The 15,137-nt window shown below is 34.7% G+C and overlaps 1 protein-coding gene across 3 annotated transcripts in view; it reads right to left on the minus strand.

The window, feature by feature from the left end:
• The window catches only part of NDUFS4 (NADH:ubiquinone oxidoreductase subunit S4), a 118,750-nt gene that overhangs the window by 82,708 nt on the left and 20,905 nt on the right, over positions 1-15,137 (minus strand). For 2 of the 3 annotated variants that reach the window (XM_081310681.1, XM_081310679.1), the window contains exon 2: positions 8,213-8,265. The exons of the other annotated variant lie outside the window; for it this stretch is intronic. In XM_081310681.1, coding sequence (XP_081166807.1) covers positions 8,213-8,265 — 53 coding nt within the window. The remainder of the gene's footprint in view (positions 1-8,212; positions 8,266-15,137) is intronic. 3 annotated transcript variants of the gene reach the window in all.

The following is a 15,137-nucleotide window of genomic DNA, read 5'->3' on the forward strand; positions in this document are numbered from 1 at the left end:
ACTCTGTATTAGACCCGATTTACCTAACTACACTGACTACCTAACTTTAAATCTGGCTTCACTATTGTATTGTCTAAACAATAACCAGGTCAAGGGACAGAACTGATAGCCCAGAAATAAACTATTTACATAGAGCCAACACATAAAGTTATTGAGAAAGGAACAAAGGCAATTCAATGGTGTTAGAACAACTAGGCATCAACTTGCAAAAAATGAATATATACAATGACCTTCTGAAGCCAGATTTAAAGTTAGGTAGTCAGTGTAGTTAGATCGGGTCTAATACCGAGTGAAATCTAAAATGGAGGCCATGCTGAGAATGACTCAGGGAAAACAGGACAACTCATGGAATGTTAATGAAGTCCTGAAAAGGCCCTAGGCCAAAGTCCACCTCAAAGAAATGTTAATGGAGCCCAGGAAACAGCCCCCAACAGATTTGGAGATAGCCCATCCCAGAGAAGTGATAAGTCCATCCCAAAAGTCCTTCCTGCCCCTTTGGCCCACCTGTGCCCTAACCCTTCCAATCTACATTCTATCACCAAAACTATAAAAAGGGGAAACAACCGCACTTCCACGGATTCTACCTCTTGGGTCCCCTTCTTCCTCCGGGAGAAGTCTTTTCTGCTGTCCTTTAATAAACTTCTAATTTCTACTCTGACCTTGCCTCGGCATGCTTCTTTGGTGTTATTCTTCAACATTGGGGAAGCAAGGACTCGTCACTGGTCAACAGCGGTAACACTTCCAGCTTTCACAGAAATTAATTCAAGGGGCTGGCAGTGTAGCCAAAGACAGACCCTGTCTAGCATGTGTGAGATCCTGGGTTCAATCCCCAGCACCCAAACAAAAACCTCAAAATTAATTCAAAACAGAAAAACCAAGCTTCTAAAAAGACAATGTAAGAAAATATCTAGGTGACCATGGGTTTCAGATACCAAAAGCATGATTCATGAAGGAAAAAAGGGGTAGGTTGCACTTCATTGAAATTAAAAGTTCCTGTTTTATGATATATATTGTTAAGAGAACAAAAAGACAAGCCACGCACTGAGGAAAAAAAAAATGAGTAAAACACATATCTGATAAAGGATCACTGTCACAAAAAAACAGGGGGTGGGGCAGAGGATCACAATTTTGAAGCCAGCCTGAACAACTCAGTGAGATACTGTCTCAAAATAAAATTTAAAGATAGGGCTGGGGGCAGGATGGGGACGTGGCTCTGTGGTAGAGCACTGGCTTCACACATGTGAGGCACTGGGTTGGATCCTCGGAATCACATTAAAAAAAATAAAATAAAATAAAAGTACCCATCTACAAAATGAAAGAAAGAAAGAAACGAAGCAATACCAAGGGCACAATTAAAAAAAAAAAAAATAGGGCTGGGGGTGCAGCTAAGTTCTATGAACGATGTAGCATGTGAGAGGCCCCCAGTTCAAGCCCCAGCATCAGAAAACAAACAATTAAAAGAAAGTTCAACTAAAAAATCATTTAAAATAAAGAAATAAGTATTTTTAAAAAAAGAAAGAAATAAAAGAAAGTTCAACAAGAAAGTAACCCAATTAAAACACAGACAAAAGATCTGATCAGATATCTCACCAAAGAAGATATACAGGGGCTGCAGCTGTAGCTCAGTGGCAGAGCACTTGCCTGGCATGTGTGAGACACTGGGTTTGACCCTCAGCACCAGATAAAAATAAACAAACAAATAAATAAATAAAGATATAAAATAAAGACATTGTTTTCACCTACAACTACAAAAAAAAATTTTTAAAGAAGATATATGAATGATGAACAGGCACATGAAAACATGTTCAACTGCATACATCATTTAGAAATCAAATTAAAATAGTGAAATGATACTGATCATCTATTAGAATAGTTAAAATCCAAAACACAGACCACCAAATGAGAAGAACATGAAATCTAATAGGAATGCTAATAGGAATGCAAAAATAGTCACTTTAAAAGATAAGTCTCAGTTTCTTACAAAGCTAAGCCATGGTCTCAACACATAATGAGTAATTGTGTTCCTGAACTACAAACTTAAGTCTACACAAAAATGTGTGCCAGAATGTTAGGGAAAACAAAACAAATCAAAAACCCCTCAAGATACTCCTTCATACCCATTAAAATGAATGGCCATTTGTAGTGGTGATGTGAACTTATAAGCAACTCAGTAGGCTGTGGCAGGAGGATCACAAGTTTGGGGTCAGCTTCAGCAATTTAGTGAGACTCTGTCTCAAAATAAAAAAGAGGTGGAGATGTAGCTCAGTGGTACAGCATCCCTGGATTCAATCCCAAGTATGGAAAAAAGAACAAAACAAAACAAAACAAACAAAAAAAGATGGTTGTTATTACTAAAATAAATAGAAAGTATCAACTATTGGCAAAGATGTGGAGAAACTAGAACCCTTGTGTTCACTTCTGGTGGGAATGCAGAATGATGCAACTACTATGGAAAATAGTGTGGCAATTCCTTAAAGCATTTGAAATGACTGTATGATCCAGCAATTCCACTTTGGGGTATTTAATCAAACAAACTGAAAGCAAGGACTCAGACATTTATATATCCATGATTATAGGAGCATTATTCACGGTGACCAAAAGGTGGAAATAACTCCAGTGTTCACTGACACATGAATGAATAAACAAAACATAGTATAAATATACAACAGAATATTATTTAGCCTTTAAAAAGAAACAAATTTTGGCACATGCTACAATACAAATGAACCCGAAGACATTAAGTGAAATAAGCCAATCACTAAGAAAAATCAGTATGTGACTCCATTTATATAAAGAGTCTAGAGTTAGTAAAACTTAAAGAAAATAGAATGGTGGTTGCCCGAAGCAGGGGATGGGAGAAGGTGACTGGAGTTATTGTTTAATAGGTAGAGTTTCAGTTTGGGATGATGAAAAGGTTCTGGAGATGGACAGTGGTGATGGTTTTGCATAACAACATGAAACTCAATGTCAATGAATTATACTTAAAGATGGTTAAAATGGCAAATTTGTATGTATATTTTATATTTTACAATAATTTAAAAATAAAGAGTATACCTTGTGAAGAAACTGTTGAACCCTGGTTTCTACTACCAATAAAGAATAACAAATGCAAAAGTTTGTCTAAGCTAAAGATTCAGAACTTTGCCTAGAGAAAGCCTCTTCACATATGTATGTAGAAATACTATGTCTGTATATATTAACCACCCATTTCACAAAATTCTAGAAGTCCAGATTGAAACTGTTTAACTTCAATATAATTATTCATTTGTACTGCCTCATGTAGCAAATTTTCCAAAATTATACACTTTTTAAAAACTTCTAGTGCATGTCTATATAACACAAAATATGGTGATTCTTTTTGTTACCATATGTCCTACCAATTACCAACCTTGTGAGTTTTCAGACCTTTCACTGGCACCATTATTCAAAACATCTTGCATAAAAATAGGGGATGACTTTGAATCTTTCTTTACTAATAGATTTGTTACAAGCAAATACATAATATCAAATCTTCCTTAATATCCTTATGAAAATGTAATGAACAAGACAAGGAAAAGTAGGCCCAATAAATCAGGTGACTCCTCTAGGTAAATAAATAACTACTGGACATTTTCAGGTACCTAGTTTACCTTTTAGTTTCAAAACCCATGATTTGATCAAAACAGGATTACTTCAGAGCAACTTAGTTAGCATCTGTTTAAAAAGTTAATGTACTAATCAACTATGAATAATATGTATATTCTTCAAAAGACTTGTGTTAGGGCTGTGCACTAATGCATTAGAACTGTACACTAATATTTCCGTTCTTCTAAGCATATGGTGAGGTTATATTTCCTTGCCACCTCTGGAGTTGGGTGTAAGAATGTGACTTACTTCAGCCAATGAAATATGAGAGGAAGTAACACTATTTTGCACAAGTTTTAAAAATCAATGCCTAACTATTCCTCTGCCATTAGAAACCAACAGTGGTCAGTGTAGGACACCAAGTGTGGGCATATGGAATACCGTTCCTAGTTGTCCCACAAAAGGTATGTATTATATCATGAACAAGAAACAAATGTTATTTTAAGTCAGAGATATTTTCGGGTTTAGTATCAAACTGATACAGCTTGATAAGCAATTCTCTAATCATGAATTTCTTTATGGAATGCCATATGATATGCTATATGATGTCTGTTTATACTGTATGAGGTTCACAGTATTATATCTTGAGAGTTCCCTATTTTCAACTGAATAAAGATGTTACATTTGAAAAGCTACATTTTGGGTCTAAAGGACAGCACGGTTTATTTTATTATGCCTTAGAAGCTCAGAAGGGATCAAAAAGCCTTTGGATAATTTCTTCACAGCAGCTCTAAAGCTACTGTTTCATCTCGGACAATCTAACTCCCAAATAAAGAAGAAAGGGCTATGCATTTAAAAATTTCCAATTTGTTAATTTTTACTTTAGAATCTTTTGGAATCTGTATCAGCCATAAACCACTGACATTATCCTTGCATCATAATACTTTAAAACAGCCCCTCATGGTTGCCCATGCCTATAATCCCAGAGACTCAGAACCCAAGTTGAAAGCCAGCCTCAGCGAATTAGCAAGGCCCTAAGCACTTTAGTGAGACCCTGATCTTTACCTGGGGCTGTGGCTAAAGGTTAAGCAACTCTGGGTGCAATCATCTCGGTGGGGGTGGGGGTGGGGGGTGGGGGGGGTGGTATTCTTTAAACAGTAAATAAGATTGCAGAAAGTATGCTGAAATTCTAAGACAGGACGACAGTGAACAGACTAACAACATTATATCATAACAACATCAGAGAAAAAGCTAGTGGTAGATGCTGCTTGCTCTACAATTCAAAGACAATGTGTCTGTCCACCAGCAAATATGACACTCTTGGACAAATATTTCTCGAGGCTGATGATCACATGATTAAGAATAATAACAATGTATTTAGAAGAAAAATCATTAACATTTATAATTTTTTCTAATAGTGTTAGACCCATGTTAAAATTTCAGATCTGCCACTTAACAGCAACATGATCTTGAACAAATTATTTCACAACACTAAGCTTCAATTTTCTCATCTGCACAAGAAAGTATAATAATGCCTCACAGAGTTACTGGTAGAATTAAATAACATGTTAAGTAATTGGTATGCAGTGCCTAGTGTAGAAACAAATGTTCATTTCTTCCTTTAGCAACAAGCAGAACCAATTCATTTAGTGACAAGAGTAGAGAGAATACTACAAAAAGATGATCAAGCACATCTCTTCCAGACTTTGTCTGAACAAATGTAAATAGCTGACATTTTTCCATACCATCAACTGCAAAGTACTACCAAATCCACCTCTCTGTTTCTGTCTCCATTCTTTCTCACCTGGACTAATAGAACAATCATTTAACTGGCCTCCCCGCCTCCAGTCCTCTCTCAAAAATATCTTCCAACCACTCATGCCACTCTTTATTTAAAAGTTTCCATTTTTACCTAGAAAATAGAAGCATTTGGGGATGGAGTACCATGACAAGTATACTTGTTATGAGAAGTACACTGCAAATGGCTTAGGTAAAAGAGAATATATGCATATATGCATCTTACTCATTCATATCCACATATATGCAAAATAAGCAAAAGGATAGCAAAATATTAATAAATGTGAAATTTAAGTGGTATGTTTGTGGATTCATTGTATTCAAATTTTTTGCATGTGTGGAAATTTTAATAAAAGTAGTAAAATTGAAATAAAAATCATAATTAATATACCTCATCTTTTGGAAAAATGCAGAATAAGAAGAGCGGATTTTCTTGAGTATGCATAAACAAATTCCACCAATTAGAAACTAATAACAATGATTTGGAAGGTGCTGGGTGGAGAGAGCAGTAATAAATAAACAGGTAGAAGAAGAGATGAGAGGGAATTACACAAAATTATATATATATATATATATATATATATATATATATATATATATGGAAAGGGAGGGGGAGGGGGAGAAGAAAAGATCTCTTTGCCATCCACTATTCAGCTGGGTGCGGTGGCATGCCTGAAATCCCAGCAGCTTGGAAGGCTGAGATAGGAGGGTCTTGAGTTCAAAGCCAGTCTCAGTAATGGAGAGGTGCTAAGCAACTCAGTGACACCCTGTCTTTTTTTTTTTTTTAATGTTTATTTTTTAGTTGTAGTTGGACACAATTTATTTATTTATTTATTTGTGGTGAAGATCGAACCCAGGACCACACATGTGCTAGGCGAGCACTCTACCGCTGAGCCTCAACCCTAGGGAGACCCTATCTTAAATAAAAAAACAAAAATAGAGCTGGGATGTAGCTCAATAGTTGAGTGCCCCTGAGTTCAATCCCCAGTACTCCCCACTACAATATTATACTGAAAAGCAATGGTAACTGTATTTCTACTTACGACATATGGTTACTGTGAGGATTAAATGAGACAATGTATATAATAAAGTCTTAGCAAGTGCTTGGCACGTGGTCAATAAATGTTTGCTAGTCTAGCTGTAAACACAAGGAAAAAAAACCTTCAATATTAATAATACGACCTAATGTATACAAGTTAATTTAAAGTACACCCTAAGGATAGGTATTTACACTTTCCAGAAGGGGATATTCAGGGACATGTACTTTATATACCATTATTAAAATTTACATTAGGGACTGGGATTGTGGCTCAGCGGTAGAGTGCTCGCCTAGCATGGGTGGGACCCAGGTTCGAGCCTCAGCACCACATAAAAATAAAAGATGTTGTGTCCACCGAAAACTAAAAATAAATATTAAAAAAATTTTCTCTCTCTTTTTAAAAAAGTTACATTAAATATGGGATTTTTTTAGTTAGCATAAATCAAGGTTTAAATGATTTTTCCTTGATGTAATGAGTGGTATTTAAAATACATATTGTTGGCTAGAAAAACTATATGAGCACCACTGAACAACATTTCACAATGTAATGAGCTCAGCACACTAACACTAACAATGCTAAAAGCTCAATCTAGGCCTAGGCTCTTCTACATTGTGGAAGACATTGTTCTATGATCTGACCAGTCCTGCCATCAAACTACTATGGTTATTTAGCTTTACTGAATCAAGATTCTCATCATAGTCCCTGAGAGCCTTCTTCATCAACGACATGCTGTTTGACTTGACTATATGAATGACCACTCATATCATCAGAATGTTATTGTCCTATACTACCTTTAGTATTGTCTACCTTTTAGTCAACCAAAGTATCACCTCATAGAGCTACTTCGAAGATTAAATGAGATATAAATGTTAAACACTTAGCACAGTTCCTGACATAATCCAAGCAAAATTATTAGCAACAATCATTATTATTAAGTTTGAGAAACTAAAGTTGTTAAACTAACAACTGAATTCCATTTAGAAGCTTTAAAAGTTTTTATTAGCTTAATCTTAAAATCCATGACAACTTTAAGGCATGGATTCAGCTAAAATAGATTCAGATTGAAAAAATAAATAATTCATTTTCCTAAACAACTATAATATTTTCTATCTAAGGCCTATTCTAAAGCAATCATTGTTTTGAAATCAAATACATACCAAGGAAAGATTTAATAACAAATTACTTTATCTATCGGTGAGTTATTAATAAAAGAGAAACTGAAAATATTCTGTACTACTAGGCAAAGCAGTGTCATTTGAAAAAAAAATAATTCATGTTTGTAAACTTGATAGACCTATGAATTTGTTTAAACTTAAAAAAGAAAATCCCAGTAGAATTTTAAAACAAAATTACAAAATATGGTCATCTATCACCTCAAAAATGAAAGAGAATGAAATATATATGAATACCAGTACTAAAAGCTACCTAAAAATAAATTATGACACACAGATACAAACACACATAAAACTTCATAGTAGTTAGCTGAATGAAGAATAACCTACTTGTTATTAAATTTGGTTTTATAGGCCTTCGTACCATTTAGGAAAAATTTACCAATCATTTTATGATTCATCCAAATCCAGTCAATTTAACTGTGACCAGACTAATTTAAACTCCCACTGTCTTCTCTTAGTAAATTACCCAACTAAAAGTCTAAGCCAATGACTTTTTAATAAGAACTACTGTCAGAATTGTATATGCAATTTGATTTTAATCACAAAACTAACATAATAAAAAAATAAGCAAAAAAAACCAGTACTTTTTCCACAGACTATTCATACTAACATTTCTTCATTTAAAAAAATACTTACCTGGCCTGGGGATGTGGCTCATAGGTAGAGCACTTGCCTAGCATGCACCAAGTCTTGGGTTCCAGCCCCAGTACCAAAAAAAGAAAAAAATAAAGAGGAAAAAAATTCACCAAAAGAAGCTATTTTAAAACTTTAAAATAGTTTTTGTTATATTAGTAAACACTGAAGCAATAAAATACATGGGGTTTAGGGGAATAGCTCTGTAGTAGAAACCATGCTAGCATGCTTGAGGTCCTGGATTCAATTTCCAGTACTGAAAATGAAAACAAAAGAAAATGACCAAAGGAAGAAAAAAATATAAAATACTCTGAAGAGGAACTGTAAAAATTTGGCAAGAGTTAAAACTGATTAACTATATAACAGTGCACAGTGCATCTACCTTTTTTAAAAACTCAGTTGAACTTTGTAGACAATATATACTTAAAAATATATACCAAAATTTTAATTGCTATTCTCAACTCATCAAATATCTACTGAAACATCTAATACATAGATCTTATGCACAATTCTAGCTAGACCCAATAGGTAGCTTTCAAGATTTTATAGTTTACTAGGAGAAGTTAGACATATAAACATAATTTCAATGTAATTGATTTGAATGCCAATTACAAATGATTATTCAAATGATAAAGGTATATATGAGGTATTTTTTCCATGCATAGAGGAAAAAACTACGTATTTGAGAGTAGTGTGGTGTAATTATGTAGAATTGTCAGAAAAAAATTCCTTAGGAAACCATACTGAAGCCTATTTGCCTGTCCTGTCCAGATACTTTTGCTTTCACTGAGTATCCAATGCCCCAGGATTAGGAAAGATTTTTAAAATGTTTAGCAATAGTACTGGGGAATGAAACTGATCAAACTATGTTATGTGCATGTATGAATATGGTACAATGAAACCTATTATTCTGTATCATTATTATGTGCCACTTTAAAAATGTTTAGCATCACATTACCATGAATCATTCACATATTTAGCACTTGTTATGGTTTGGATGTGAGTGTACCCTAAAAGCTCACATGTTAGACAATGCAAGAAGGTTTGGAAGAGAAATGATTGGGGATAGCCTTAACCTAATCAGTGAATTAATCCTTGATGGTATTAAATGGTAACTGGAGGCAGGTGGGGTGTATCTGGAGGAAGTGGTTCACTGGGGGTGTAGCTTTGCGGTATATATTTGTATCTGGCAAGTGGAGACCTCTCTCTCTACTTCTAGATCATTATGTTGGCCACTTCCCTCTGCCATACTCTTCCACCATGATGTCCTGCTTTACCTCAAGCCCCAAGGAATGGAGCCTGCTGTCTATGGATTGAGACCTCTAAAACCATGAGCCCCCAAATAAACTTTTCCTCCCCTAAAACTGTTCTGGTCAGATCTTTAAGTCATTGCAGCGAAAAAGCTGACTAAAAGAGCACTTATTATGAATAGTACAGTTTTGTCAATCAGATCGATGATTTATTTTTAAATTTAAGCATACTATCATATAACCATTATTTTAATTTTGGTTGAAAAAGACATGAATTCATGTTCCCAAATATTTCTACCAATACTTATTTTTGTCTCTTTCAAATTCCCTTCCAATAAATTAAATAAAATGGTAAAATGTAACAAACCTATAATATTCAAATATGCCTTAAGCCATAGGAGATTGTTTTTGAATTACTTTTATTTCTAACATAAATACAAATTAATAAATTTAACTGAATAAAATCATGTGGTTGTTCAACAACAGAATCTTTTCAACCTCCAAAGCCAAGAGACTTTATTTTGCATTCTGAGCAGTCCACCATTCCAAAATCTACAGCATAATAGCTGTACCATTATTCATTACAGAAAATAATAATAATAATACTTTACTATTGGCAATTCATTAGATTTGAAATAGATTTCCATTCTTTTATGGAAAACTTTAATATTCTAAGAAGAACCCAAATTGCACAAAAATCTGTCTTACAGAATTCCACTTGCACCTTTTAGTAAACATTGTCTTAAGTTAATGTTTATGATGCTATTATTCAATAGTATGGAAGAAGCAAGAAGCATCATAAAACTACAAAAGCTATCATTTTTCAGTAATCTGTGACATTTATTGTTCAGGATGGTTATATTTAAAACCCAAAGTTATTTCATAAGAAAAAGAATCCCTAAAATGCTATTATTGGGCTTATAGGAATGATGCTGTGGAACATATGTAATCTCTACACTATTCCACCATCAAATGAGTCCACAAATGTATATTAAAAATCTATTATATAATAAGCATTGTGTAATGCTGTGAAAACACACTGGTAAAGAGGAAAACAGTTCCTGATTTCAAAGATCTTGGTCTAGAGGGAAACAAAGACAAGTAAATAAGGAATCACAATGAAGTATAGGAAATACAGGTTGAGCATCCCTAATCTAATAATCCAAAATAGGAAATGCTCCAACATCCAAAACTTAATGAGCACCAACATGATACTATAAGTGGAAAATTCCATAGTACCAAACTTTTTTCATGCACACATTATTAAAGACATTACACAGAAATATCCTCAAGCTATGTGTACAAGGTATATATGAAGCAAATGAAATTCACATTTAGACTGGAATCCCATCCCCAAGAGATCTTATTATGCATACACATATATTCAGAAATTTAAAAAACTACAAAATCCAAAACTATTACAGTCCCAAGCATTTCAGGTAAAAGATACTAGAAAGAGGTACAAGGTAACAACAGGAACTCTAAACCCACACCAAATTAGTACTTAATCTAACTCTGTAAATTCAAATAATGTTCCTCAAAGAATGTTTAAATTGTTAGCTAATGAATGAATAGGACTTAAACGGGCAAAGGGTGTTAGGGGTGGAAGGCAGGGGCACAGCAGGCCCAGAGACAAAGGAAGAAGAAACAGTCTAGTAAAACAGAATCTTAGTTACAGGGAGAGAAAAAGCATTCAGGAATTGCAAGTAGTTCAGAAACACTACAACATGGACTTAATGTATAGCTGAAGATCAGTCGAGGAAGAAACTATTGAAAATATGAATGCCTAGGAATGGACAGAAGATGTGAGCAGTGAATATGAAGGACTCAGTGACATTCTAAGAAGTTTGGACTTTACCCTGTATGCAATATGAAGTACAAATTAACACTGATCAAATGGAGACTGGTCAAGAAGCAGGATGATAGTAGCTACAACTGCAGCAAAGATGGAAACTGAATAAGAAAATGAGTACTAGGATTTAATAACTAATCGATATGAGGCCCAAGAGAGGAAGGATATAAGAACAAAGCATAGGTTTCTAGCTTAGACAGCTGACTGGGTACTGGTGACAGTAACTAAGAAGGGAAAAATGATCATCAAATTGTTTGAGATATGCTGAGATGGAAGCATATGCCTGTGAAAGTCCAAAGTAGATTAGATCAAAGTGTCTAGAATTCAGAAAAAAGACAGAATCACATCTTAAGCAGAGAGTAATTTTAAAGTGTTAGAAACACTTAGATTGACTTAGATTGGCAAAAATAGTAACTAATAAAAATAACCCCCGAAAATTATTTAGGAATAATCCCCCAATGGAGACCCACAACCATCTCTCTTAAGACAGACAGTTCCACAAATTACTCTTCCTCTAGTTGAGTAGTAAACTGCCGCAGTCCGGCTGCAGCAAAATGGGGCGGGGGGGGGGGGGGGGGGGTGACGAACACCTTGTGTACATTGATACAGCAGGAGTGGGAGCCGTTTATTGTAGGCCCGGAGCGGTATATATACATTCCACACAGCTTACCTTATTTAACATAAACTCGATACAGCAGTCAACCAATAAGGAATCTCCACACTTAATGGCTCGCTGGCGTTACTTCACAAACCACTCCCTCTGGCAAAATGCCAGGCGCCATCCTGACTTGTTTACAGACTCTAAAACTAAATGACTGTCAAGTAGAAAAAAATGCAATGATGAACTTCTGATTGCCATTTATGTGTATTAATTTTCTTGAGTTAAAAAGTACATATGAGGGCTGGGGTTGTGGCTCAGTGTAGCACATATGAGGCACTGAGTTCAATCCTCAGAACCACATAAAAACAAATAAATAAAATAAAGGTTAGAAGAGAAAAAATGCTTAAAAAAAAACAAGTACATATGATAAAAATGAAGTATACACGTTTAGGATTTAAACAGATGATAAATTGAAATCATGGTAGACAATGAGATACAAGGACAATATATGAGTTCCCTATAGCTGCTGTAACAAATAACCATAAAGTTGGTGGATTAAAACAACATAAATTTCTTTTCTTTTTTTTTAATATTTTCTAGTTAAAGATGGATGCAATATCTTTGTTTATTCATTTTTATGTGGTGCTGAGGAACGAACCCAGCGCCTCACATGTGCGAGGCAAGCGTTCTGCCACTGAGCCACAACCCCAGCCCCATAAATTTATTTTCATACGGTTCTGGAAGTAAGAAGTCAAAAATTAATTTCCTAGGCCTAATATCAATGTACAAGCAGAGGTGGTTACTTCTGGAGGTTACAGGGCAGAAGTAGTTCCTTTCTCTTCCAGCTTTTAGAAACTGCTTGCATTTCTTGGTATGTGATCCCATCATTTCCAATCTCTGCTCAGACTACACTGCCTTCTCCTCTAACTCCTGTGTTCTTTTTATAAGGACCATTGTGATACCACAAGTTCCACCAGGATAACTCTCCATCTCAACATCTTAAACTTAATCATAACTGCAAAGACTCATTTGCCATATGGTAACTTTCATAGGATCTAAGATTTAGGATATGGACATATTTGAGGAACCATTTTTCAACTTTAAAATGTACAAAGAAAAAAGGTACTGGTAATTCACCAGAATTTATTTTGCTATTATGCTTCCTAACATATTTGTTAAATATACTCATGTGTATGTGAAATATTACACAATTTAAAAATTAGAAATTTGTTAAAAGCGTAAACAGCTATAAATCAAGCTCTAAGAGACACTAACAGTTCAACGATTGATCAAAAGATAACAGTTTCCAAAGGGAACTGAGAAAGAGCAAAGTCAAAACAGAAGGGAAAGGAAGAATCTTTCAAGAATGAGAAAGTCATCTGTTTGGATTGCAAAAGTTATGTAAGATAAAGACTGAGAAAACTATTCAACCTAGCAATAGGGTCACTGCTGACCTTGATGAAAGCTATTTCAGTGGAATGGTGAGTGCCAAAGAAAAATTGCTTTGGGTCGAAGAATACATGGGAGGTCATAATCTGAAAAAGTCAGGTGTAGAAAATTCTTTGATACACATGTGAACAAAACACTATGAATAAATAAAGACAAAATTCAGGATGTTCTGACAACCTAGGAAGAGAAATTTACAAAAGGAAAAAAAATACAGAGAAAGGAGAAAAGAAATTAAAAAGAAAGAATAATGATGATGGTGTTCAGCACCACACTATGTACTTTATATACTTTGCAAAACAGCAATTTTATCTCTATTTTACAGAAATGGAAATAGGAACAAATAAAGCACATAAATAAAAAGTATCAGAGGTGAGACTCAAGTGCAGGTAGAACTAATCACAGAACAAGCTCTCCTAACTACTAGGATAAATGGATGTAATAAAGTAGTTCAAGATGAAAAGGCTAAGAATATAGCCCAACAATATGGCTAATACCAACGTGTAATAGAAAAGCTCTAGAAAGCAGTGTTTCCCAAAACTTGGATCAAGGACTTGTTAATAAATTATTAAGGGAGCTGGCCATATCAATAGTTTGAACTCAAAAGCCAAAAGATTCAATTTAGGACCAAAATTAAAACCTGAGGCCTAACAAGGGGCCACTTGTAAGAAATAACTAGGATGGACTCATCAAATCAATAAAGTTGTGAATGTCAACCAAGGAATAAGGAAACTAAATTTGTGAAATAACCTCAGATGAATGTTATATTCATCCCAGTGCTAATCATGCATTAAAATAGTATGCTGAGACATTAATAAGATGGAAGACAAGACTACCACCACAGTTATCAGGGAAAGAGAGCAGAAAGGGAAGAACAAGAGCTTAAAAGGCAGCTGTTGAAGAAAATGAAAATATGTGCTTACCCAGGAAATGAGATCTTCTAGGCCATTAGACTATCTATCATATTCTCAAATTTAAGAGGAAACTATAGATTGATCTTTCTTTGCTGGAATGTTATACTGTACACAGTTCCTGGTCAATCCTGGCACATAACAGTTGTCTCACTAGGTTCAAACACTGTTTACCCTGAAAGCAAATATGCCAAAAATACACATACTAATAAAGTCTATAGAAATTCAGGCTTTTAAAACTAGAAACAAATTTGTTGAATGAGTGAATAAACTTCAGAAAAGTTTCAGAGTTCATTAGAAAGGAGGTCAGCCTATATAATATTATACAAACTTTATTCATTCCCTAAAGATATCGCTATATAAAATATTCCTATTCTTCATTTTTGAAGTCAAAGGGAAGCTTCCATTACATCTGACTTCCAAGGTTCCTGTGATCTATAGCATATGATACAAAGAATAAGTAGAATTACAAACACTGAGTATAATAGTAAAATCTGAGGCTGCAAATCAAGTTTTTCCCTAACAGCTACTTACACATCTTTCCTCTCTCCCTCTCTTCTTCTTTTTTTTGCTTTCTCTATTTATTTTTGATGAGGTTAAATATTGAACTGAGAGCTTCATACATACCAGACAAGAGCTACAACTTCAGTCCCTCTCCAGAATTTTTCAATTTGGTATCAAAAAAATGAGATTTTTCAGTCCTTCTCTGGTAATAAAGCTATAAAATATAAACCTGGAAAAAAACTACCATCAGTTATGACACCTGCAATATATGGAAAAAGTAATCTGTAGTAGTTGTGGGGAGCCATTCTGACACGTGATTGGGTGACTCCCGTTAAGGGCCTGAGGCGCTCTGGCTGTGTCGGAG

This window comes from Spermophilus citellus (assembly GCF_964194105.1).
Source record: "Spermophilus citellus genome assembly, chromosome: 1".
NCBI classification, from domain to species: domain Eukaryota; kingdom Metazoa; phylum Chordata; class Mammalia; order Rodentia; family Sciuridae; genus Spermophilus; species Spermophilus citellus.